Below are 27,852 nucleotides of genomic sequence, written 5' to 3' on the forward strand. Positions count from 1 at the left end.
AAATTATTTGTACTGTTCCAGAACTAATTAGGGAGATACAGAATAGTAAAAGGACAAGATAATAATCTCTGAAGTTAACTCATTTATTTTCCTTTTAAATCTCCGGAAGAAATACATTTAATCAAAGATAAACTATTGCCGTCTGAATTAATCTTCCTTGTAAATTTTTAAATTTCAAAGTATTTAAGTACTTTTTGATTAGCATAAAATGTCATCTTAGTACCTTTAGTGCTATACTTCACCTGATCTAGGGTAATACTTTAAGTTGTTTCCCTTTATTATGTATCATTGATCATCTGCCGTCATCCTTCCATTATAGAGGGTAATAGTTCATTTATCTACCCTTTACTATGTATCATTGAGGGTAATAATTAATTTATCTACCCTTTATCATCTTCCATAATCCTTCCATTATAGAGGGTAATAATTCATTACAATCTAGTCATGTACAAACTTGTGCTTATTTTACCGTAAATGGTGCTTCCATGTTGATTGTGTATACATGTTTAGTGCACATTGTACAGCACACATATCACATTTACATTTTGTATTCATCATCACGACTTTATATCAACATCCCCATGACAAAACAAATCAACATTTCATTGTGATTTTTTGCAGCTTTTCCATTTTCTAATTTAATTTTTGTTCACATAATGTTTTATTAATTTTATATACGTTTTTATGAGAATGCATAATTTATTGAAAGTATTATTACATAATTTTCATGAACAACACAATTGTTTTAAAATGTATATGCTGTTATTCAGTATTCTATAAATTAAAAAATCTTGTCTCTAATGTTCATTTCCAAAATATTGCATTACAGAAGAAAAGTTTTATCATTTTATAATATTTGTAAATATAAAATATTTGATAAAGCAGTCATAGTTTCATTCATTTGAAAAGGCAATATTCATTTTTTATACAACGATTTTTTTAATTTTAAATATGACATAACACAATCAATTCTTATTAAAAATAACTTGTGTGTATAATATTACCAGTGTAACTTAAGATCATTTCTGTTGTCATGGGGATGTTGATATGTAAATTAAGTTAGGACCTATTTTTAGTATCTTAATTTTTTCCACATTTGGAGTAAAATAAAGTGATGAAAGAACTTTTGACTTGTTTGTTTTGCTTCAGTGAGACTGAGGCTGTTAACAAGGAATGCCACATCAATTTTAACCCACCAAGACTAAAGGTCTATTTTAGCCTTTCAGGAGTCAAGCGGGCAGGACTTAAGGTCCATGTTATCTGTTAACAACATAGTGACCACAACACATTTAAGACTTTTTCACCAAATGGTAATATGTACATGTGTATGAACACATTAAAATTGCGAATGAAAATGGGGAATATGTCAAATAGAAAACAACCCGACCAAAGAGCAGACAACTGCCCAAGGCCGACAATGGGTCTTCAACACAGCAAAAAAATTAACCTACTTCATCAATTGTGGATTGATACACAGTCTTCACAAATACATGTACACACATGTCTGTTAAATTTCATGATCCATACTTCCAGCCTAGAAAAAATATAATTCAGGAGGTGAATAATAGATATGAAATGAAGACCAATAGTTTGACCATATGTATTATTCCAGGAGAGAATCCATGAAAAAGTAAAATAACAAAAAAACTGAATGCCAAGGAGAATTCATAACAAAAAGGCCCTAATCTAATGGCAAAATCCAAAGCTCAAACACATCAAATGAATGGATAACAACTGTCATATTACTGGAACCCTGCACATTGCCAGACACAATTTCTTTTCTAATTTGTGTCTAGCCTGCGACTGGTGTATTACAATCCAGCAGCAGTAACAGCATAATCTATTTGTATAAAGTTTTATAATAAGAAAAGGAAGAAGATCTGGATCCTTCATTTCTTATATGCAGATACCTTATGTTAAGTTGTTTCCATCCATCAAATTTAAAGTCCTTGAACTCATTTAAATGGTTCTAAGGCTGCTTCACGGAGATATGTTTAATATTCATTATTGTTTTGTTTTGTTTACTTACTGGTTCCCAGATATGATATGTATTTTACATCTCATTGATAGTATTACACTAGTCACTTTTGAGGCTGTATATACCTTGCTGTTAATGTTAGCCACGACTCCATGTTGAGGACCGTACCTTAATTTATAATGGTTTACTTTGACAAATGGTGACTTGCAGGGCCGTAGCGTAATGGAGGCAAATGAGGCAAATGCCTCACTTTTGAAACAACGACCAAACTTTTAAAGTGTCGTTTGTTTTTTTTTAATTATGTATTTTACATTATCAATATGAGTTTCGCCTTTCAAATTATCTACCGGCACACTACTACATACAATGTGTCAAATCTGCAGCAGCGATTGCAGCTTTTATCATGGCGATGACGATAAAAAAAAATTAATAATAAAAAGTTGAAACAAATCTTAATGTCGTTACAAAACTGGTGGAGGATGGGTTCTTTAAAGAGAAAAAATTAAATATGAAAAATGTAACTCATGAGTATAAACAACCCCTATTAAGTATGCTGGCTTATTTACTTTCCTTGGTTTATTTTTAAATCGTTATGCTATAGTTGTCAATATTTACACTAAATTAATTCATTGGCCAAAAACATAATAATTATTCATTATTAATTTAAACAAAATCAGAAGTCTTTAATGTATAGGCAATTCTTGATTTTTATTCATCTTTTATAAAAGTATGAAATATATTTTTGGTATTGTTTGAAAATATTTTTTTCGTGTTTCTTTTTCTGTTTATGATCAGCATTGTCTGATTGTATGCTAGCGTGTTCGAAAACTTCCATTGATTCTAGTGCGGTAGGTCATGGGTTCGAACCCCGGTAGGTCATGGGTTCGAACCCCGGTAGGTCAAAGCAATGACTTAAAAATTGATAGAATAATGTGTCCAGGTATAGGTCTTCTAGCAGAATAATATGTCCAGGTAGGTCTTCCAGCGGAATGTTTACAGATACAGATAACGTCTGATCACTTGTGACATTAGAACGTAAAAAATCCGATTAAGTAACAATATTTTTCTCTGTACCTTTTCTTATGGTTAATGATTATGTATAATAAATATATTCTTATAGATGCTCGTCTTTTAGAAGCTTATAACTTGCTGTTGGACATACATACATATATATACATAAGAACGTGTGTTGAAGTATTTCGATAGTATAGGTCACAGGAGAATCGGAAAGTTTTAGTTGACCAACAGAGATTAACTTTAATATTAAAACTTGATTTGTTACTTACTAGGCTAGTTAATAAAAAAAACTCATTTCTGTTATATTTTTTTTTTTTTTATTATAGATGGTTCTGCTTGAATAAGCTTCTCCTGTTTCAGGCATCCGAAACCACCCTAAAAAAAAAGGCTCAAAATTTTTTCGCCTCGCTCGAATTGCCTCACTTTAAATGGACATGCCCTACGGCCTTGACTTGGATGGAGAGTTATGTCATTGGCACTCCTACCAAATCTTCTTATATGTAACAACTTACAAATTTAACCTGTATAAAAACTGACAAATTGAATTTTCAGACTCAAAGTAAAATAGTAAAGAATTTTAGTAGAAGTTCAAACTTGGAAGTTAAACGCATGTAAATGTTATAAATATGCTGCACATCCCTTTGTTTTGACCTTTGAATAAAATATAGTAGTGCAAATGAACTTTCCAGGATATGATATTTTACAAACTGAAAAACTCAGAGGGGCAAACTACTGTCAGAGTAGATAAACTTGACCTAATTTTTTGGATCCATGACCAATAAACTATATTTGGTATATGGAATGTTTGTAAAGTCCGACTGGCAGGTTTTGTCTAACCTTTACCTCATTTTCATGGATCAGTTTTAAGTTTTTAACTGTATTTTTGTGACAAAAATGTCGGTTATTGATTTGGGGATGCTCGGCGGGCGGGCGGCAATCAAATGTTGTCCGTGCATTAACTCATGAACCATTCAACCAAAGCTTTTAAAATTTTAATATGTTGTTACTGACAACTAAATGAAGGTCAAGTTCAATAATAGCAATTTTGACTTTTACCGTTCAGGAGTTATGGTTCTTGAAAGATTGAAAAATGGTGTTTCCAGTCGTGTCCATGCATTTACACATGAACTGTTCTACCAAAGCTTCCCAAATTTTAATATGTTGTTACTGGTGACAAAATGGAGGTCAAGTTCTTTAATGACAATTTTGACTTTTACCGTTCAGGAGTTATGGTTCTTGAAAGATTGAAAAATGGTGTTTCCAGTCATGTCCATGCATTTTCTCATGAACCATTCAACCAAAGCTTTTTAAATTCTAATATGTTGTTACTGATGATAAAATAGAGGTCAAGTTTAATAATGATGATTTTGACTTTTACCGTTCAGAAGTTATGGTTCTTGAAAGATGGTAAAATGGCGTTTCCAGTCGTGTCCGTGCATTTACGCATGAACTGTTCTACCAAAGCTTCCCAAATTTTAATATGTTGTAACTGATGACTAAATGGAGGTCAAGTTCAATAATGACGATTTTGACTTTTACCGTTCAGGAGTTATGGTTCTTGAAACATTGAAAAATGGTGTTTCAATTTGTGTCTGTGCATTTTCTCATGAACCATTCAACCAAAGCTTTTCAAATTTTAATATGTTGTTACTGATGACAAAAAAGAAGTCAAGTTCAATAATGACGATTTTGACTTTTACCGTTCAGGAGTTCAAAGTATAGCATGCAACATACGTGTGCATATGCACTCTTACATCAAATTTCTTATAAACGTTTCTATCTTTTAGAGAATATATGATAGGCCATTACATGTATTTATAAAAATAAGATTCGATTTAACTTGAAATATTTTTTTATTCTTTTTCTTTTTCTTTTTCCGATTCAATTTCAGATTTGAACTTCCATTTCATTGGCTTGTCATATCCCAACATATGTATAAACACATCATAGTCTAAGAAATGCTCATCAAATGCCATAAATGGTTTTCCTTTGATCTTCAAGGTTGTAAAAATTCCTGCAACATCTGGAACCACAACATCTTTAGTCGTGTACTCCATTTCTTTATTTCGTAGAAAGAATGTAAACCGACCTGCTGTAAATGTCTTATTTTTACGGTTGAAGTATATGTATGTTATGTATCTTTTGGTTACGAAATGCATCAGTGCTGTTGTTCCAAACATAAAAAATCCTAATGACCCCATCCCTGCCACTAATAACGGTACGGGAAGTGTATCACCAATCATGTACAGATACGGCTGAAGTGCAGCACTGAATACACATGTTCCCAATGAAACAGCTTTACATAAAAACACAGTTGAGTTGTTTGGTCCTGCATAAATTAAATCTCCTTTCTTGGGATGATATACAGGTTTTTTACACATTGGATCTAATGGAATTTGTGTTGCCATGGTTCTACAAGTAAGGGAGATAACTCTACACTTAAATGGTTGTAGTTGAGAGCAAACATTCTGGTTGGTGGCTACTTTGTATAAGACCCTTGTACCATTTGATATCAGTCGTTGGACCAGCATATTTGTTTACATGTAAATCTGAAATGAAAAAATCATTAGCGTATTATTATTACATTTCAATAAAAAAAAGGAACATTATTATTGTATTAATACTACGTGTATATGACAAAAGAAAGCAATGATTTACAAGTGTCAACAAGATTTGACACAATAAAGCCTGTATTGCTCAGTCAGAGTTCAGTTTTTATATGACCGCAAAAATTGAAAAAGATTTGGTCATATATTGCTATCAAGTTGGCGTCGTTGTCTGTGTCGTCGTCATCGTCCGAATACTTTCAGTTTTCACACTCTAACTTAAGTAAAAGTGAATAGAAATCTATGAAATTTTAACACAAGGTTTATGACCACAAAAGGAAGGTTGGGATTGATTTTGGGAGTTTTGATCCCAACATTTTAGGAATGAGGGGACAAAAAGGGCCCAAAGAAGCATTTTCTTGGATTCCGCACAATAACTTTAGTTTAAAAAAATAGAAATCTATGAAATTTTGACATAAGGTTTATGACCAGAAAAGGAAGGTTAGGATTGATTTTGGGAGTTTTGGTTCCAACAGTTTAGGAATTAGGGGCCAAAAAAGGGCCCAAATAAGCATTATTCTTGGTTTTTGCACAATTACTTTAGTTTAAGTAAATAGAAATCAATGGAATTTAACCACAAGGTTTATGACCACAAAAGGAAGGTTGGTATTGATTTTGGGAGTTGAGGTCTGAACAGTTGAGGAATTAGGGGCCAAAAAGAGGCCCAAATAAGCATTTTTCTTGGTTTTCGCACCATAACTTTAGTATTATAGGTAAATAGAAATCTATAAAATTTAAACACAAGGTTTATGACCATAAAAGGAAGGTTGGTATTGATTTTGGGAGTTTGGGTCCCAACAGTTTAGGAATAAGGGGCCCAAAGGGTCAAAAATTAAACTTTGTTTGATTTCATCAAAAATTGAATAATTGGGGTTCTTTTATATGCCGAATCTAACTGTGTATGTAGATTCTTAATTTTTGGTCCTGTTTTCAAATAACCAAATATCTGTCCATCTACATTTTTCGAAATTGACATCTTTCTTTTTATTGTCAAAACAGCATCCAACATTTTAACTGTTTTTTTAATTGACCTAATTTTTACGGAATTGTTGCAATGATGTTTAACCCAGGACGAAAAGAGGTATATAAAACTAGTTAAGGGGGTTCGCGGGTCTAAATCATTTATATAGGATTTCTCTACATTTTTCTATAAATGAACTTTATCTTCAAGTTAATAGAAAAATCAAATAAAAAATTGGGGTCACCGTTCATTTGCGCTCACAATCTGCCTTCAAAAGAAGCATACATGTGTGTAAAAGTGGGCTTTTTCTGTTGGAGTAATAGAAGAAATAAAGTTAATATCGAAATAAAAAACGAAATTTATTACAGAAATCGCTCAAATTTTACAATAATTTAGTTTAAGTACAGCTTATATGGAAATTAAATTAAAAAATATAGGTCACCGATGAGTTGAAAAAGATATTTCAATTTTAAAGCAAAAATATGGCATTTTTCCAACAAAGGGAGATAATTTGGAACTTTTTCAATAATGTATACATTTTAAAACGCATTTGGGGCCAACACAAATTAATTGTTTTGAATGATTTTTGTACCATATGATAAAGTAACAACTACAAAAGGTAACACATAAAATTTGTAATGAAAACCCAATGTTAAATTTTTTTCTAAAATTTTTATACCCTCGAGCCTCCTTAAACTGACCCAAGGGCAAAACAGCCTTAAACAACTATGAAGACGAATGTGCCAATTTGACTAGGTGCCGATTTGACCAGGTGCCGATTGACCAGAATTCATGTGAATCAGGGCCAACAGACTAGTCCTATAACATATGACTTCGCATTCTTATTCAATTTTTAACGTTTTTATACTGATATTTTCATTTTTTATTTTTTTGGAATACGAACTCATATCGAGATACGTTAAATTCCTTTAGCACTTTCCGACATGATTTCAGGTCGGAACAAAATTGCTTCAATCTTCTTTCTAGGTCCAATATTTAACGGGCCAAATATCATTTTAAATAACTTGAGCACAAAAACTATTAAAAAAATTACTTACTTGTGCGAAAGAAATAGTTAATCCATCACTTTAAGAAAATTTTATTCTCGAGTTGGGTGGCACATTGATAGTAAAAAGAAAATATCAGAACTGTAATGGTGGTCACTTTGTTTACTTGTTTATTCTATCTATTTGGGGAAATTGGTTAACTTTAGAATTACTTATAGTTCCGTAACTCTTTCTTCCGAGACCGGCCATGAAATTATCCTTGTCAGGACTTCCTGTTCTGGCACGTGCCCGGCCGGGCTCGTTGTCCCTAGGAACTATAAGTATGACGTCACTCACCGGGTTCGGGGCAGTCTACACTAAGGATTTAAAATGAGCGGACGCTCATACTTTGGCTTGTAATGGAAACTTTATTTATACAAGTAGACTAGCCACCACCGTATTTCAGTATAATATGTATTTATGTCAGAATCGTATGTTCAACCATAATGTTTGTCTTCAAATAAACATCTTGTTTATATTCACGTAGTTTTACGTACTTTGTCCGATATCCCACAACTTGGGTAGACAACGGGAAAACGAAGCCAGTGGAAACTTCCACTCCCGTTACAGAACAGCAAATAGAAATAGTGAATAATGCCCTCTAGGTCATATGTTATAGGACTAGGCAGACCCGCATTTATATGAAAAGATCAACAAAAAACACACATGATGACGATTTATTCAGGATAAAATTATCTTATCTCTAGAACCCATATACCAAAAAAAGATATGCTTTTTCTAAAGGATATCACTGTATAAGCAGATAAAGCAGAGACATATAATGTTGTATTATATGTCTCTGGATAAGGGAACAGTCATTATTTATCAGCTGAGGGGGTCGGTGCATTTTAGGGGGGGTTATTACCAAAAAAATCACACAGCTGGGGGGGTTGCCATCAAAATTTTTATTTTACTGGGGGGGTCACATAATGAAAGTTTTTATGTCTGTCAAGTATATAAATTGTTGACGATATTGTAAGTAAGTGTGCAATCTCTTTGATGATTTCTGTCATTTTAAAACCTTTGATAGGATGCCCAATCTCTCATTTGTAGTGTATCTCGAAGGGTGAAAATAATTCATAACAGAAAAATAATAAAGGCGCAAAGACAAACAAAACTTAACAACACTGTCATATAACTGAGAGGTAGATCAACTACTAGTATAACGTCTTTCTCTGATGTGCGGAAGTCGTGTTAGCTGGACAATATACATAAATAAATAAATAAATAAATTTTTCATCAATTGTGCAAATTAATATGCATTTTCATTATTATTTCAATACAATTGTATATTGTGTATAATATAACTTTATTATACTGTTTGTATTTATAACTATGTTATTATTATTTTGAGGACTCTCAGGAAGATTAGTTTTAACTAATGGGATCATCCTCTTAAAATAAAGATTATTTATACATAAATAAATAAATAAATAAATTTTTCATCAATTGTGCAAATTAATATGCATTTTCATTATTATTTCAATACAATTGTATATTGTGTATAATATAACTTTATTATACTGTTTGTATTTATAACTATGTTATTATTATTTTGAGGACTCTCAGGAAGATTAGTTTTAACTAATGGGATCATCCTCTTAAAATAAAGATTATTTATTTATTTATTTATTTATTTATTTTATTTATTTATCTAATCACTGATTTGTTATGGTTCATTATCCATAGGATGTGAAAATTTACAACCAAATCATAAGATTAACAACTGTATAAAACATGAAAAGTTTCTGAACATGCAGTTGAACATGTTTATTCCAACTTTCTAAAGTGTTAAAATCATGTTGATGATATTTCTTAGGATAGATGTAGGACTGTTAAAGGTGTGTACATTCTAAAATCATTTGATAATTATATAGATATTATTAATTTATTAAATTATTACAAAGTTATCGATTAAGATAAAGAATATTTATTGATTCAAGTAAGGGCCTTTAATTTTGATGGGTAGCATGGCGTTCACAAACAAAAAACAGTACACTCAGGGATTTTGTAAAACATTTCCACATTGAAATGAAATTGAATGTTCTTATAATAATAAACCTATATATACATGATAAATATATATAAATATAAGCTCCAACATCATGTTACTGTATATTCATATTTGAAGCAGGACGGACCAGAACCATAAGTTGCACTCCCTTGAACTATATCATTAGAAAATTAAAATCCACGAAACATTTATAAAACTTTAAAATTTTAATAAAGGCATTAAATATATTGAGACATTTTCCTTCTTTCTGTACACGAACTTTCGAGTTAAATTGCGATCTATATTTTTTTAATTTAAATGTTTATTTTGTCTTTTTTTCTTCTTGCATGTGTCAGAAATTCGTGTTTCAAGAAAAAAAAATCTGAAAAAAAATCGATGTGATATTTCATGTATTCAGGCTGTTTTTTTCAAAGTAGAATTAACCTGAAAAATATTAACCAAAATCAGTTCCATCAGCTTCAAAACAAATTTAAAGAACATTGAAGGTCATGATGAACATCAAGGGAATATAAATTACCTTACAGTTTTTTTGCTTTATCCAATAAAAAATATTTGAAAATAGTAAGAGAATATCAGTTATTAAAATGACTGCTAACATGCAGTCAAACTGCTCAGGAACATATATATTGTTAGATATACTGTTCCCAGAACTGCTTTATTAAATTAATAAGTTCAAGCTACTTATACTAAATAATAGAAAAGAGGAACGGAAGATACTAGAGGAACTTATAATTGTAGAATGTAATATAAAAAATAAGTACAAAATCAAAGAAAATGACTGCAATCAGGGAAAATTTCTTTCTGCCATGCATACTCGCTAACAGATAGTGTCAATGTCCACATTCTTCCCATAGTTATTTGCCCACTGTTAATTAATAGGGATTTGTTTTAGTAGGGGGGGTCATACTTATGTAACATCATTTTAAGGGGGGGTCATTATGTCGTTCATAAAAATTATGGGGGGGTTGCCAACAAAACTTTTTGATGTGAAAATTTGAACCGACCCCCTCAGCTGATAAATAATGACTGTTCCCTAAAGTAAGTATTTCAAATTAATGTTGAAATGACCCCCAAAAAAACAACGGTTGAATTTTTCTAAAAGTGAAGAAAAGAAAGGTCAAATTTTTTATCAGTGAAAAAAAAACGGCTCGTTACAAAGAAAGTCAGATAACAGTTTTATATTTAAAGTAAACTTACCTACAGACGAGCGTTGTCAAAAAACTAAATTAACATGTTAAGGTCAATATTTAGCCCGGAAGTGTCAAATGTAATTGTCAGAGCAGCCTTCGGTGTGGATACGATAACATATATTTTTACTTACTGCAAATATAAGGTGACGGAATATTGCACCTTTATGCATTCAATATTAAATTCAAAACAAAATTTTATAGAAATTATTTATTCAAGAAAGGTTTAAAATATCAGTTCTTTCTAAAAATAAATGTCAAAATATTGCTTCCCCGTAATAGCATTACCCGGAAAAAAAACAAAGTTGCGGAGGCGTGGAGAATCTTGCGTGAAACCGCTCAAAATTTGGCATCAAATCAACATTTGACCAGGAGAAATATCTTGTTACACATATTCATTACAAGCTACCAACATGCCTAGGATCGACAACGACATTAAATTGGACTTTAAAGATGTCTTGGTTCGTCCAAAGAGAAGTACTCTCAAATCAAGGTCTGAGGTAAATAAAAAATATGCATATCAAATGAGCATTTGGAATTATGGGTTAAAAGTTATGTATATATTGACATACTTTGTTTTAATTATGTCTTTACAGTGCAAACAGTAATTCTATCAATTCTTAACTTTATCAAACAGTTGCTTACAAAATATCTGATAAGGCTCTAAAAAGACATACATTTTGAAGGTCATTTTTTCATAAGTCATAAGAGGTTCAAAGGAAATAAGCTATCTGCAATGGATATCTTTTCCAAAGGAGTAAATGTGGATCTTTAGGTCCAATTCAAGGGCATAACCTGATAACGTAGTGTCACAGTCACCATTCTAATTTCTTAGATAAATGTGGATAAAACTGTCAAGATACATGTAGGTGCAATTTTAGTATCCCTACAATACCATGACCTTACCAAATATACAACTGTCTGTACAAAGTTATATATTTCTCTGGTGCATATTAATTTAATCATGCAACCACGGCAACTCTTTGATGCTTGAAATTGCACATAGAATGATAGAAATGATATAAAACTAGAATAAATGTCAACTTCCAAAAACTTCAATCTTGACAGTAGAAAATCTACCTTACAACACATAATATCTTGGTGATGATTAGAACCATTTATTGTGGTATTATCTAAACATTTTGTCAAATAAGTTGGAAGTTTTCTTATAAATTGTCTCAGTTTTACATGTATCATTTTTGTCGAGCCTGCAACTTTTGTTGCAGAAAGCTCGACATAGGGATAGTGCTACGGCTACAGCGGCGGCGGCTACGGCGGCTACGGCGGCGCGGGCGGCGTTACCTCACTTCTTAAAAGCTTTATATTTTAGAAGCTGGAAGACCTGGATGCTTCATACTTTGTATATAGATGCCTCATGTTACGAAATTTCCGTCAGTCACATGTCCAATGTCCTTGACCTCATTTTCATGGTTCAGTGACCACTTGAAAAAAAAGTTCAGATTTTTTGTAATGTTGAATTCTCTCTTATTATAAGTAATAGGATTATTATATTTGGTATGTGCGTACCTTGTTAGGTCCTCATACCCGTCAGACAGTTTTCACTTGACCTTGACCTCATTTCATGGATCAGTGAACAAGGTTAAGTTTTGGTGGTCAAGTCCATATCTCAGATACTATAAGCAATAGGGCTAGTATATTCGGCGTATGGAAGGACTGTAAGGTGTACATGTCCAACTGGCAGGTGTCACCTGACCTTGACCTCATTTTCATGGTTCAGTGGTTATAGTTAAGTTTTTGTGTTTTGGTCTGTTTCTCTTATACTTTATGCAATAGGTCTACTATATTTGTTGTATGGAATGCTTGTAAGGTGTACATGTCTAGCGGGCAGATGTCATTTGACCTTGACCTCATTTTCATGGTTCAGTGGTTAAAGTTAAGTTTTTGTGTTTTGGTCTGTTTTTATTATACTTTATGCAATAGGTCTACTATATTTGTTGTATGGAATGATTGTAAGGTGTATATGTCTAGCGGGCAGCGGTCATTTGACCGTGACCTTATTTTCATGGTTCAGTGGTTATAGTTAAGTTTTTGAGTTTTGGTCTTTTAATCTAATATTATATGCTGAAGGTCAACTATATTTGGTGTATGGAAATATTTTATGATCTATATGACAGTCCCGCACGTTTTATTTGACCATGACCTTAATTTCACGGTTCATTGCACAGTGTTAAGTTTTTGTGTTTTGGTCTATTTTTCTTAAACTATAAGTAATAGGTCAACTATATTTAATGTGTGAAAGCATTGTTAGCTGTGCATGTCTGCCTGGCATGGTTCATCTGACCTTGACCTCATTTTCATGGTTCATTGGTCTTTGTTTAGCTATCTTGGTTAATTTTAAGTTTATGTGACAGTTGTAATAAAGCTTTATACTTACAACTATCAACATAATATCAATGATTAGTTAAGAAGGCGAAATATTTCAGTGTGTGCACTCTTGTTAGAACTACATATTATTTTGAAACATTTGTTTTAAAAGCAAGAATTCTGATATTAAGTCAGTGAATTTCATTAACAAAGGTTCATTTGATGGGGTTCAATTATACTGCTTCATTGTGCATTTACAATGTACATTGCATGTATCAAATATTGGTAGTTAAGCTCTATATATGAACAGACAATGTACAAATGGACATGTCCATGATGTCTGTAGAGAGTTTTAACAAATTTAAAATGTTCTAATGTTATTCAATAGATGATAGAAGTCTCTTTCATCTCATTCTGATTACAATTAATGTAATTGTGTCAATAATTAAAACATTGTGTTCATTCCTGTATATTACCTCAGAAGTTATAATTATTATTCATGATAACACATGTAATAATGGACTACTGATTGCATGCATTATATAACTTATCTAGAGTTACCATGTCAACATCAGGAGATACACGAAGAATTAACCAAAAGAAAAGACAAATGATGCTCATTACATTAATCTTTAATTTAAAATCTTCATGAACATGTCTTTTAAAAATATGCAAACAGGGCCTTCTATTACCATGATAACCCAGGAAAGGTGTTGCACAGTGCATCTATTTTAAATCTGAAATTTACTGATATTTAGTCTTTAATTTAATAATTTTGCACAAATAGATGCATGTAGAACCAAAAACCAGCTAAGAGACCAAACAGTATCAATGAAAATTTAGCCTACCGGTACATATAATATTGCTTCAATCTGCTTGAAACCACAAAATTAAATCCCCATGCCATCAAACCTTATTTAAAGCCAAAACCACAAAATTTTAACCCCACACAAATTAATGTTTCTACAGTATACAATTAGTACATGTATATCATTGTATATATCCAACATGGTTCCAAACTGGAAGAAAGAATCTCGAAGTTTATACTCATTTACATTGATTTCAAGAAATTGCTATACAAAGCAGTAGATATATTTATTTCTTAATTTATGTGTATTAATATTTTGAGTAATTCAATTTCTCTCAAATACACTAATTAAAAGCTGATTTTGTTTCATTCCTTTATTGGGAAAAATTACCTGATCAGAATTGATGCATAAAGCTGTAAAGCATCGAAACAGATCAGTCAGATCTCTAATTCCATGCATATGTAGCCTTTTTGTTTTATTAAGATAATTTTTATGTTTGTATGTCAATTGCAAGGCATAGCGAGTTGAAACATCACCCTTATCCCCCCAAACAAAGTGTTGAATTTCTAGACTAGAAATTTTAGACTTTTTAATATGGTATACATCATTACGTTCAAGCAAAAATATAGAATATTTAAATATTTTATGTCTATTTGATTACCAATGATTACAGATACCATAGATCAATATATAATATATATATATTAATTAATAAGTAAAAAATATCTAAAGTGCACTATGACTTAATTTAACCACCTGTTGTACTATTTCTTTGAATTCAAGCAAAATAAAAAGTCATAGAAGAGTTCAACAGAGATGCCAACTAAATATATGTATGCTCTCACAGATAATCATGATGGATGTGTTAAGTGACCTGGGCTGGCTATAAAGCTCTTGTATGTTCGTAATCCTTTTATGACTATAGCTACAATGTGAGGGGGTTTGTAAAATCTGTTGAGTGATTTAGAGGTATTCCCTTAGGCTTAACAGTGTGGACAACCACAATATTTATGTTGGTAATACATGTACATCTAATACTGAATCATTTACCTTCAACTTGTTTGTAATCAGCTATCGATAACAATGATTTCACTCTCACTCAGTCTGTCAGAGTCTTTCTAGTTGGCATTAAAGTTCATTCATAATTTCAAACTGCCATTCATGTAAATCTTTTTTAAATTACTGTATAAACCCTTCTTGTATCCTTTTTTAGCTCACCTGGCATAGCCATGGGAGCTTATGCCATCACTTGGGGTCCGTCATCATCTTCGTCTGTCGTCGTAAACTATTTCAAGAATCTTCTCCTCTGAAACTACTAGGCCAAATACTTCCAAACTTTAACTGAATGTTCCTTAGGGTATCTAGTTTATAAATTGTATCCGAAGTTTTGATCTATCAACAAACATGATCGCCATTGCTAAAAATAGAACATAGGGGTCAAATGCAGTTTTTGGCTTATATCTCAAAAACGAAAGCATTTAGAGCAAATCTGACAGAGGGTAAAATTGTTCATTAGGTCAAGATCTATCAGCCCTGAAATTTTCAGATGAATCAAACAACCCATTGTGGGTTGCTGCCACTTAATTGGTAATTTTAAGGAAATTTTGCAGTTTTTGGTCATTATCTTGAACATTATTATAGATAAAGATAAACTGTAAACAGCAAAAATGATCAGCAAAATAAAATCTACAAATAAGTTAATATGACAAAAATTGTCAATTGACCCCTTGAGGGGTTATTGTCCTTTAATGACAATTTTTCACAATTTGTTCATCATATTTGCTAACTTTAAAAAATCTTCTCCTCTAAAACTACTCTACCAAATTCAACCAAACTTCAACTGAATGATCAGTAGGGTGTATAAAATAAAGTTTGTGTTTTATTTTCTATTTCATCGAAAAGCATGGCCGTCATGGCTAAAAATAGAACACAGGTTAAAATGCAGTTTTTGGCTTATATCTCAAAAACTCCAGCATTTAGAGCAAATAAGACAAGAAGTTAAAGTATTAATTAGGTCAAGGTCTACCTGTCCTGAAATTTTCAGCTGAATTGGGTAACTGGTTTTGCAGGTATAATGCCTCTGAATTGATGATTTTAAAGAAATTTTGCAGTTTTTGGTTACTATCTTGAATATTATTATAGATACAGATAAACTGTTAATAGCAAAAATGTTAAGCAAAGTAAGATCTACAAATAAGTCAATTGACCCCTTAAGGAGTTATTGCCCTTTAAAGACTTTTTTCACAATTTGTTCATCATGTTGACTTACTTTAAAAAATCTTCTCCTTTGAAACTGCTGTATCAATTTCTGAGTTTCAGAGTATCTAGTATAAATTTTATATTTTATTTCCTTGTACATGTATGTCAAGAAACATAGCTCCTATGGCTAAAATAGAACATAGGAGAAAATGATTTTTTTTTTTGCTTTTGAAGAAAATATGACGATTCAAAGAACATTTAAATAAATTGAAAAGCCAAAATAATCATTGATGAGAGATTTAAACAAAAAAAATAAGGTGAGCGATTCAGACTCTTGAGAGCCTCTTGTTTATTAGAGTAAATTTGCAAATCTTTTGGTTTACACAATTTTAAAGTTCATATTTATATACTTGTCTTGGTGATTTTTTGTGTTACTTTTCTTGATTAAACAAGAGTCAATATCAATATCTAGTCGGATACTTATTACAATTTCAATAAGGCGTTATGTTGAAAAAATGCTGATGATATGTATATATTACATGAGTCAATATTGAAGTTATTTTGTTTGATGTGATTTCTGTTGGATGAGAATAGCTAGTACACCATTTTTAGAGATTTTACATGCTGTGACAGTGTTATGCCTGTATGAACATTTCTTTTTCAATTAAAATTGGAATGATTTTTATGTTTTAAATTGAAAATTAGAGTATGCATACATGTGTATTTATCAAAAAGAGGTCATAAAACCATGAAAGATGTGTGAAATACAGATTTGTTATTTTATACTTTCTTAATTTTGATGAGAGAAATATTGAACTAGATCATTGAAGATAAAAAAAAAAAAACACCTATTCATTGAGAAAATACCTTTACACTGAGAGTATAGGCAAGAAAGGGTGATTTTAAATGAGGAATAAAAGCAGTTAGCAGCTGCCAAATTTGAATGTTTTAAAATTATTACAGAACCGAGTTAGTTATGCTACAGCAAGTTCTTCAACAACATCTTTTACGGTATGTTGTTTGTTGTGCCGTGTGCTCCTGCATTATCAACCATAATTATGGCTGCCATTTTTCACTGTCCTCCATGTACAAGTTAAAATATTAACTATATGATGTAGTGTTTCATTTGTAAATTTATTATATTTTTTTCACAAAAATAATTAGTAAAAAAAAAACAGTTAAGGGAAAATGTATAGGTACAAAATGTATACAATTTTATATATTTTATTATGGGGATATTGATCTTTAGAACAAAAGGAACATACAACTTTCAACCATCATTGGATTTTTGTGTTGTACTGTACATGTATACACATAACATATAATGTACTTGTAATTGTTTGAGATTTGCTGTGCTGAGTCTTGATGTAGGAGATCTGCTAAATCTTGTTAGATCTATTTATATATAGGTAAATTTCAGGATACAGAAAACAATATTCATACAATATTAAAGGGAAAAATAAACTGTATAAGTTGTATTCTATGAAACCGTAGAAAATCCTCTTTTTCTAAAGCTCAATTTAATAGATAAATTTTATAGTTTCTTACCATGTAATAATATTGTCAATAGATTTGGGGATGTTACTGATTTAAGATAGCAATTATGACCCAGTCAAATTATTTAAGAAAATTATTTGACACCAATTAAATTTTGAAAAACTAAAAAAACATCTCTTGATGTGGAAAATGTATTGTATAAAGCATGTTTTTCATTGGTTACTGACAGCAAGTAGCAACCTGTCCCTTTGACTGCAACCTACATTGGATATATAATAGACTTTTGTCATATTAACTATTTTGAGGCAGTCTGCACTTGAACTTTTTCTGACAACTTAGTGGTAGGACATCCTGGTACTCTGTCAAGAAAGAGCATCTGTAAAAAGTAAAATCAAACATACAATCTATATATGATATTGCTGAAAATAAGCTGTTTCATATGTTCCATTAGCTGCGAAAACGAAGCTCTTAAGGTCCTTTTGATGATTTTTGATATTTGCGGACCAAATCAAAGGACAATAGAGCTATGTTTTCGCAGCTAATGTTCTATAAACAACAAAGTAATTGATAATAGTTAAATTCAAAAGTTAGTAATATGAATATACTGTGGATTCATTTATTTTCGTGGATATCAATTTTCGTGGTTTGATGAAAACCTGTATATTCGTAGATATTTAATTTCGTGGTTTTAACAAAGTCCACATACATTCCTTAAGAATATTTGTAATTCGTTGAACATTTAAATTCGTGGTTCTCTTGTACCCACGAAATCCACGAAAATTGGTATCAAACGAATATTACTGAATCCACAGTAGTGTATGGCTTGTTTTATTTTGCACACATCTTTAATATTGGTGTAAAGTTATTCTCATCAACATTCAATCACTGAAGAAAATCTTTTTGAGTGAAGTTTGCTTAATCTGAAATTACAGTTAAAACCAATACATATACAATGTTTAGGCATATAATGCATTTCGTGTCAATAAAAGGGAGATAACTTATTAGGTACTCACTCTCTGGTGGCTATGATACACTGTGTATATCACTTGGATGTATTTTTGATGTACAAAAATCTGAAGAAATCTGACCATAGCTATGTTTTAATATTAGAAATCATATGAAGCAACATCTTTCATGTTCTATGGGATTTTTGTAAGAATCTTATTAATAAGTAAAAATTTAGGACACCGAAGGTCACAGAATACTTGACAAAGCTATTAATAGCTAGACTTGAGCCAAGTACGACCATGGAATTAAATAACTAGATACTACTTTCATGGTCTGAAAAACTGTTAGGTAACTGTACAGACTACTGTAAATTCAGAAATTAATGCAAGGTTTTTATTATTGTGAAAAATGCGACTGAATTGTAAATGCAATAATTTTAAGGCACATTTTTTTTTTTTATATGAATTTAACAGGATTTTTCTCAAATCGTAGAAATTAAAATCACATTTAAGTCTAAAATGACAAAATTGCAATAATAAATGCACGCAATAATTTCTGAATTTACAGTATACCTTTAAGTCAAGACGAAATGCACAAATGAGTTTTATGTATATATATATATATATGGCAATGTGGCACGTCTTTACTGGAAGTTAATCACTATGTACCATTTTAATAAAGTCATGCATGCATCACTTTAACATAATCTTTTGTTGTTAAAATAACATTTACATATTTAAATACAAGTATACCTAGAAACAGTGAAAGCCAAACATGCATTAATAATGTAGTCAGGAGATATATAATGACTTAGAACACTGTACAATTCGTGTTCAATAGATATTAAATGGAGCAATGAGTTGACATACTTCTGAAAAGATATATATTAAATAGAACAATAAGTTGACATACTTGTTAAAACAGACTTCTTTGGATTACACTGCAAAATTTGTTTAAATCTTGATATATATAAGTCTTGTCATTTAATAGATTCGAAAAACGACATTTTATAATGCAAAGTCAGTTAATGTGTGAATTTGGATATAAAAGACATTTTTCCATTGAAGGGAAAAGCTAACTTATGATGAGTTACTTAATTAGCTAGGCACTTAAAAGGAATAGGTCCAGTAAGACACCTTATTGGCTCCAAAATAAAGAAGATTTATAAAATTGTTAAAATGTCAACTTTTATTTATTGGAAAGTAGAATGCTTCTGCTACATAAATATGGGCTGTTTTTTAAGTCATGCTTAATTAATGAAATTTTCACATTTTAGCATTTTAGTTAAATTTTAGACGGTTTCCGTCTTAAATGAAAGTGGGCGCATTTGTGTTCATTCTTAATATTGAAATATAAGTTGTATTTAATGATAATAAATAACATACATAAAGGTTGAGGATGAAAATGGATGAGGCCACTTTCATTTTTAGTGGAAGAAGACGTCAAGTCTTCTGAAGACTTTAGGGGCTGACCATTGGCATTGAGTCTCTGTATGCCGCATTCATTTCGTGTATTACAATTTCAAAACAACTTAGATTCCTGACACCGATTTTTACACATGCTTAGGCATCTGAATCATTTAATTTGTGAATTATGATTGTAAAACAATCACTTTGTAAATATGACCCTTTTATTTATGTAAATTATTAGATTTCATCTCATCCACATGAACGTTATTTGTTTATTTGTAACAGGATGTTTTAACAATCGGAACTACTCGGCCTTTCTGGTTGCACGAAGAAATAACTGTTATTGTACTGCATAGCGAGAATGGCCGAGTAGTTACGATTGGATGTTTTAACTATTTGTATTACGCATGCGTGAATTTGGTATCGGGACAACTCGCCCTGTTTACAAGTTCGCCCTTGAAGTTACGAATTTGCAATCCTGCAGACAACAAGATTTTGTTTTTATATAAATAAAAAGGATATATAAAGTGTTGTCTTTATTCATGGTTTTCCTTTGTCATGTGAATTAGATGCCCTTCGTTACATACATGTGAACCTCCCGTTTAGGAGAAAAAACTCCCGTGTATGAAATTTTTCAGACCCATATTTGATCATTTCTTACTACCTTCCGGGTATAATTGACACCTGTGTTAAATTTTACCTGAACATCAAAGAAGATGTATAATTATATGGCTTCACTTGACAGCTTGGGTGTCAAACATACTGGTAATCAACGATGTTTACCTCCGGCTAACTGCCGTTGTGTTATCAAAACGATGTGTATTGGGAATATTGAAATACTTTTTTGTTACTTCCCTTTGTTTTATCCTGTTTTCAGATATTTTGCTTTTAAAAATGTTAATTGTAAAAAGACTATAAATGATTAATATTTTAATCAAATAATCATAAAAGGATGTTGATTAAATGAATTTAAATGATTTTGTACATATAAAAAAAAAAAAATTTATAAATTATTTTAGCAATCTAGACCTCCTTTCAAGGATTAAATTGAAGTTTATATGATAAATTTGTTTATAACTATTTAGAAGTTAACATACAATATGTGCAACTAGTCTAATAAAAGGTCTAGTAGTTAGATTAATTCCTAGAAAATCTTTAAATTTAAATTTGTAAATGTTAATATAATTAGATTTCATTGTGTAAGCTAAGTAATAGCAAGACATGGGGCTGCTTTTATGGTAATTCAAGTTACCTTTTATTCACCTTCTTCCACTTCAGAGCTATCAGCTCTTTGATTGACGAAAATCATCTAAAAAGTGAAAAATGTTGGCATATTTGATAGATTTTCCCTAATCAAGCTTGAATCATAGTGTTTTAATGACTAAATCAGTTGAAATCTTTCTCATAAACTTATTGAATCAACTGAAATAGACACTTAAATGTTTAAAAAGTGTCCAAACCTTTCGTAACATGAATTTGAGGCCAGAATTGGCCCATACAAGACCTACTCCTTTACTGTGAAGTGAAGATATTAACATGCATATGATTTCAACAGCATTACATTCACACATACCAGTAACTAACTTATATATTTATATTATCAAGATTCATCCTTTTCCTATGCCCACTTTACTGAGGATACTCAGTGCTCTTCAATTTTGTACTTGTTTGGCTTTATAAATTTTTCTATTTGAGCGTCACTGATGAGTCTTATGTAGACGAAACACGGGTCTGGCGTAATAAATTATAATCCTGGTACCTTTGATAACTATTAGTAAAGTTCCAAAAGTTTGACGCTAACAATAACTGTTAAACAGATTTTCCAAACAGATAAAACTAGTGCAATATTTGAGTAAAGTCATCGGGAGATTTTTTAAATCAAGAAATTGTATTATGCACCAACAATGTGGATCTTACATTAAACTCAGTAAAAGAAAAGATGAAATATGTGTATGCAATGGACAAAAATATTGCTATGAAAAACAAATGTGAACATCAGTTTCTCAGAGAATGGAATGTTTTTGATACATTACTTAGTTAAATACAAAAATGTATATACTTTACATTCAATATTATACATGTTATAAATGAAAATGCTGTATTTACTATACTAAAATAGAATTCAATTTCTAGATGAATTATATTGAAAACTCATCACACTCTTCTCTCTCACTCTCACTCTCTTTCTCTCTCTCTCCCTCTCTCTCTCCGGTGTTCAAACTGCTTTACTCTTTATCTTATATTTGTATTTAAAAAAAAAAAAAAAAAAAAAAATTGCTTCCTAATAGACAGTTGTATTGATTAGATAATATCTATAGATTTATATATTATATTGCTATTATATTTGTGTATATTATGTTGTAAATTGGAAGTTATAAATAATAAAAATTAAAAAAAAAACAATGTGGATAAATCAAAGTTATTAATGAGATGTTATTTTAAACACTGGTCCTTTTTATTTTTCAGGTTGACCTCATGCGGTCATATAACTTCAGAAACTCCAAACAGGAGTATACTGGGATACCAGTTATGGCCGCTAACATGGATACAGTAGGCACATTTGAAATGGCAAAAACACTTGGAAGTGTAAGTTAAGTTGTTGTTATATTTCTAACAGGACACAATTTATTAGTCTTGACTCATTAACATACACAAACCATCTTTTATTTCATTGTCATGATTGTGAAAATGAATTAAGAAATGAAGTGATTGATACTTACTATTACATCAAATTTTAAACAGGTTTGAAATTGAAGAGGACAGAAGCATACTAAATTTTCAGATTATAAAAGGATATATTTTCACGGGACAGTCATGACAGTATGGGAAAACTAAAAATGGAAATTTTCCTTAGAGAAACTGATGTCTATACATGAAATTGAGAATTGAAATGGGGAATGTGTCAAAGAGACAACAAACCGACCAAAGAAAAAACAACAGCAGAAGGTCACCAACAGGTCTTCAATGTAGCAAGAAATTCCTGCACCCACCCGGAGGCGTGTATGAGATTTTTATAGACCAGGTAGTGTGGGGAAGAGGAGGTTATATTAATAAGACAACACTCATTCAAACAACACATAAACTAGAGTTCAATATGCAGTCTTCAACCATAAACATTGTCTACCCAAATGTGAAGCTATTATAAAAAACAACCACTGAAATCATCTGAATGGACTTTGGACAGACATATGGACATGTGCTAGAGTCACTATGAAGTGTAAAATTTAGTGACATTTTTATTTCTGCTGATTTTGCAATTTAGATAAAATAGTGCAAATATTCTCTAAGGATTGTTAAGGGAGATAAGAAAAAAAAACATGAAAATAAAAAGCTGGGAACAGGTTTAAACATTTAGATTGAATTATAGGATATAAAATTGATACCGCTAATTCTATTTTTATATTTTTTACAGTTTTGTGTGTTTACATGTATACATAAACATTACTCTATAGCAGCCTGGAAAGAATTTGCAGTAAACAATCCTGATGTACTAAAGGTATGTTCATATAATGGTGCCATAGCAGTTTCTAGTCTGAACAATTCAAGTTAAATGAAAATGCTACATATTCTTAATTATAAAACAACAGCAAATCATTTAAGGGATAAAATACACCCCCCCCCCCCCCCAAAAAAAAAAATACAAACTAAGATTAATTAAAGGCATAATGACAAAAATATTTGATACAACTAAGTACACATGTTCAGTATGATATGATCTTTCTAATTTTAATGCCAAATTAAGAGTTTGGACCCCAATGTCATGGTCCACTGAACATAGTAAATGATAGTGTTAGCTGGGCATCCATGTACTAAGAACACATTCTTATTTTAGTTTGTCATTCTTCAGTATAAGAGAGACTGACATCCATACCATAAGTACCGTTACAAATGTCCTCTGTACACAGGTTAACATTTCTTGTTTATTTTTCAGTATGTAGCAGCCAGTACGGGGACAGGAAAAGCTGACTTGGAGAAACTAAAACAAATCATTGAAGCTGTCCCAGGAATAAAGTACATTTGTGTAGATGTTGCTAATGGTTACTCTGAACATTTTGTACAGTTTGTTAGAGATGTCAGGAAAGAGTTCCCTACTCATACTATTATGGTAAATAGACACATTTGATTGGCTAGAAATCCAATTAAAAAAGGTTAGGGATCAGTTATAAATGTCATAAAGGTATAGATTGACTAATTTGGGCACCAGTCAGTAAGAAAATATAAGAAAAGAGGACACCTTTCAACCTAATGGTTCTTACTGTGGATTCAATGTTATTCGTTGGATACAAAATTTACAAACGAAAAATGCAAGTTTTCATCAATCCACGAAAATTAATACCCACGAAAAAAAAATGAATACACAGTATGCCTAGCTGTTACTTTCAAAATATGTAAACTATTTTATTTTTCTGTTAATTTGATCAGAAGAACATAGAAATAAGATGTGGTATGAGTGCCAATGAGACAACTCTCCTTGAAAATTACAATGTGTATAAACATGGTAAAGTAAACCATTATAGGTCAAAGTACGGCCTTAGACACAGAGCCTTCACTCACACAGAGCAGCAAGCTTTAAAAGGTCCAAAATAGATTTATCACTCTGGAATTTCTAGAAACCAGTGCACTTTTATTAGAAATTATTTTTCACCAGTAATGACCATGAATCTATTTTAATTGCAGGCAGGAAATGTAGTTACTGGTGAGATGGTTGAAGAATTAATTTTGTCTGGTGCTGACATAATAAAGGTTGGCATTGGTCCGGGTAGTGTGTGTACGACAAGGAAGAAGACTGGTGTTGGCTACCCACAGTTAAGTGCTGTGATAGAGTGTGCTGATGCTGCTCATGGGCTAGGAGGACATATCATATCAGTATGTATTTATAATCTTATGGGTGCTATAAACAGTTTCGTATAAAAAACTAGGGGTTATTACCTGACTAAAAATAGACATGGAGGGAAGTCCCTTTTTATCAATATAATTGGTGAAAAAGTATCTTGTTTTTTTTATTTAGTTGTAAAAATATGTTAATTAACTTCAATTAAAGCTGGTTGAATCATTAAAATAATTTAAAAATTTAGATTAAATATTCATGTTTTAAGGGGAGACAACACTGTAAACAGTCTGTTTTTTTGGCAGTGAAAACTGAAAACTTATTTGCAGCCACTGTAGCTCTTTTCAGAGCAGGCCATTTCATGATTTTTTTGAAAGACCAGGTAAAAATCTATGAAATTCATACAATTTTGATTATGAAAAATATGCAGGTATCATGTCTTCAGGGGTGTGCACATGACCTGATTTTAATTTTTTTAAGCTTAAGTTGGGCAAGGTTTTTCCCAGTTTCTCTGGATAAAACTTTTTTTTACTGTTAAAAGTACATTTTTTTTTATTCCATTATAAACTAGAGAACATTCTGATTCCAGTGATATATATAGGTTATGATCTATCTAGAAAAAAGTAAAAACACAAAAATACCGAACTCCGAGGAAAATTCAAAAAGGAAAATCAAAAATCAAAAGGCAAAATCAAAAGTCCAAACACATCAAACGAATGGGTAACAACTGTCATATTCCTGACTTGGTACAGGCATTTTCTAATGTAGAAAATGGTGGATTGAACCTGGTTTTATAGCTAGCTAAACCTCTCACTTATATGACAGTCGCATCAAATTCCATTAAATTGTCAACGATGCATGAACAAAACAAACATACTCAAAGAGTAAAAATGTCAAAAATAGGGGTACAACAGTCAATATCATATTTATATAAGTTAAATATCCTTAAATGGCTCTGTGGCGCAAAATGTGTAGTCGATGTGCTTTTAGTTGAATGTTTTTCAGATATACCTTGGCTAATAAAAAAAAAAGTATTTCAAGATGAATGCAACCCTTTACTTCCATATATCATTGATCTTTTTGGGATGTTAATTATGCATGCATTACTGATGAAATCTATACATTACAGAGCTTGATATGACTTCTAAATAAGTAATTTTTCAACTAAACTGAATAATGTTTACAGGATGGAGGTTGTACCTGTCCAGGTGATGTAGCCAAGGCGTTTGGAGCTGGAGCGGATTATGTAATGTTGGGAGGAATGTTGGCAGGCCATACAGAGTCTGGTGGAGAGATGATAGAACAGAATGGAAAGAAGTTCAAGTTGTTTTATGGAATGAGTTCTGCTACAGCAATGAAAAAACATGCTGGAGGTGTAGCTGAATATAGGTATAGAAACATATTACTATAGGAATGCAAGTTTTTGTTATTTATTGCCATCATATTGGCAGATTTCTGACACATGGCAAAATACTACAAGTCAAAGCTAATTAAATAGGATTTGTTTATATTTTTTCCCAAAAGTAGTTCTTAAAAGTGGCCTTAAATTGCAGAAAATCAAATCATATATATGTTTTCCTCAAATTGGTTCAAACCAAATTGGAAATAAGAGCAGACTGGTTGGTTGGAGTCAAAATAATGTGTTTGAGTAGTGTGACATACTTACTGCTTACCTTTATTATGTGAACTAACTATTTAGATATCTGATTAAGATTATTAGATAGTAGAAGATTTGGTATGAGTGCCAATAAGACAACTCTTCATCCAAGTCATATTTTGTAAAAGTAAACCAATATAGGTCAAAGTATGCAGAGCCTTATTAGTGTAGTACTGAGCATTCTGATTTGTGACACAAAAGTCACCATTAACATCAAATCATCTTTACTTTCATATAGAAAATGATTGTCATTAATTAATTCCCGTTGTCAACAGCAAACAATCATAGAGGATAGATTGTATATGTCAGTTGAAGTAGCATGCTCAGTTAAAAAAAAGGTCAACACTAAAGTAAGGTTGCCTCACTGATATCTATTAATGTTTTAAATGATAAAAACCAATTGCTAACAGTCTAACAGGCATGAGAATTTGGTGTTTCCTACAATGGCTATAATTCTTTTTTATTTCAGGGCTTCTGAGGGAAAGACTGTTCAGATAGAATACAGAGGCGACGTGGAGACCACTATACAAGATGTACTTGGAGGTATCAGATCTACATGTACTTATGTTGGTGCTGGGAAGTTGAAGGAACTCAGTCGTAGGACAACATTTATACGAGTCACACAACAGTTAAATGAAGTCTATGCTGCTAATACCAAAGAACATTGATCATTTCTTATGCTTACTCCATTCCAGTTACCAGAAATCCAAATGCTTTCTGCCAAAAATGTCTCTGATCCCGGTTCTTTTTTATTAAGTCTGGTGAATCTCATTTATCAATAACATCTTTGTACTTTGTGATTTATAATCAAAATTCTGTTTTGATTTTTTGGGAAAATTCAGATCAAATTGATACTGGGTGTTATTTTCACATGCAAAATATGTGAAATTAGCCCCTTGAAAATATGATTATATTAACATTATTGATCTGGATTTAAACTTTGATTTATTTGATTTTGTTGCAGTCCTTGTTTAATGTTTTACCTGAGTTTTATGAGGTGTTAATATAGTCCTCCCATCTTTATTAACAAGAAAAAATATGGAGAAGAAAAATTGTGATGGTATTTTGTGATTTCTTTCATAATCATTTGTACAATTTTTCATGGTGTAAATTTTTATTGTTTATTGTAATCTGGTGATCCCAGAATGTTATATTTAAAAAAAAAAGATTGTTTTTATTTGTTAAAAATCATTTTGACATTGTTGTGAGGAAATTTACTTGTTGAATGTAAATGATGGTGATCCAAACTCTAGGAGTTCTATAAAAGTTAATGGAAAAGGTATGTTTTGATCTCAAAGAAGTTCTGTCTTAAAGTTGACTCCTTTCCTTTTCAAACTTTTTTTTTCTTGTATAAAAATTCTCCTTTTATGC

The 27,852-nt window shown here is 31.3% G+C and overlaps 2 protein-coding genes across 4 annotated transcripts; one reads left to right on the forward strand and one right to left on the reverse strand.

The window, feature by feature from the left end:
• Positions 1–4,609: 4,609 nt before the first annotated feature.
• On the reverse strand, positions 4,610–10,874 carry LOC134720623 (transmembrane protein 70, mitochondrial-like). Of its 2 annotated transcripts, none has more exons than XM_063582983.1 (2): positions 10,824–10,858; positions 4,610–5,544 (listed from the first exon to the last, which is right to left on the reverse strand). In XM_063582983.1, exon 2 carries the CDS (start codon positions 5,524–5,526, stop codon positions 4,849–4,851), a length of 678 nt encoding a protein of 225 aa, XP_063439053.1. In that variant the 5' UTR covers positions 5,527–5,544; positions 10,824–10,858; the 3' UTR covers positions 4,610–4,848. The 2 variants fall into 2 exon arrangements, with proteins under 2 accessions (XP_063439053.1, XP_063439052.1); XM_063582982.1 differs by having other exon boundaries at positions 4,622–5,544; positions 10,820–10,874.
• A 200-nt stretch (positions 10,875–11,074) lies between these two features.
• On the forward strand, positions 11,075–27,349 carry LOC134720624 (GMP reductase 2-like). Of its 2 annotated transcripts, XM_063582984.1 has the most exons (8): positions 11,075–11,309; positions 17,106–17,153; positions 22,463–22,582; positions 23,409–23,492; positions 23,928–24,101; positions 24,674–24,862; positions 26,011–26,213; positions 26,951–27,349. In XM_063582984.1, exons 1-8 carry the CDS (start codon positions 11,223–11,225, stop codon positions 27,147–27,149), a joined length of 1,104 nt encoding a protein of 367 aa, XP_063439054.1. In that variant the 5' UTR covers positions 11,075–11,222; the 3' UTR covers positions 27,150–27,349. The 2 variants fall into 2 exon arrangements, with proteins under 2 accessions (XP_063439054.1, XP_063439056.1); XM_063582986.1 differs by lacking the exon at positions 17,106–17,153 and having other exon boundaries at positions 11,076–11,309.
• The last annotated feature ends 503 nt before the right edge of the window (positions 27,350–27,852 follow it).

This window comes from Mytilus trossulus, chromosome 6 (assembly GCF_036588685.1).
Source record: "Mytilus trossulus isolate FHL-02 chromosome 6, PNRI_Mtr1.1.1.hap1, whole genome shotgun sequence".
Lineage (NCBI taxonomy): Eukaryota > Metazoa > Mollusca > Bivalvia > Mytilida > Mytilidae > Mytilus > Mytilus trossulus.

Excerpts from the sequence above, each read along its gene's own strand:
- LOC134720623 (XM_063582983.1), bottom strand. The coding sequence starts at position 5,526 with ATGCTGGTCCAACGACTGATATCAAATGGTACAAGGGTCTTATACAAA.
- LOC134720624 (XM_063582984.1), top strand. The coding sequence starts at position 11,223 with ATGCCTAGGATCGACAACGACATTAAATTGGACTTTAAAGATGTCTTG. Across the intron at positions 22,583-23,408 it reads TGGCAAAAACACTTGGAAGT|TTTTGTGTGTTTACATGTAT; the intron begins GTAAGTTAAGTT and ends TATTTTTTACAG. Across the intron at positions 24,863-26,010 it reads TAGGAGGACATATCATATCA|GATGGAGGTTGTACCTGTCC; the intron begins GTATGTATTTAT and ends TAATGTTTACAG.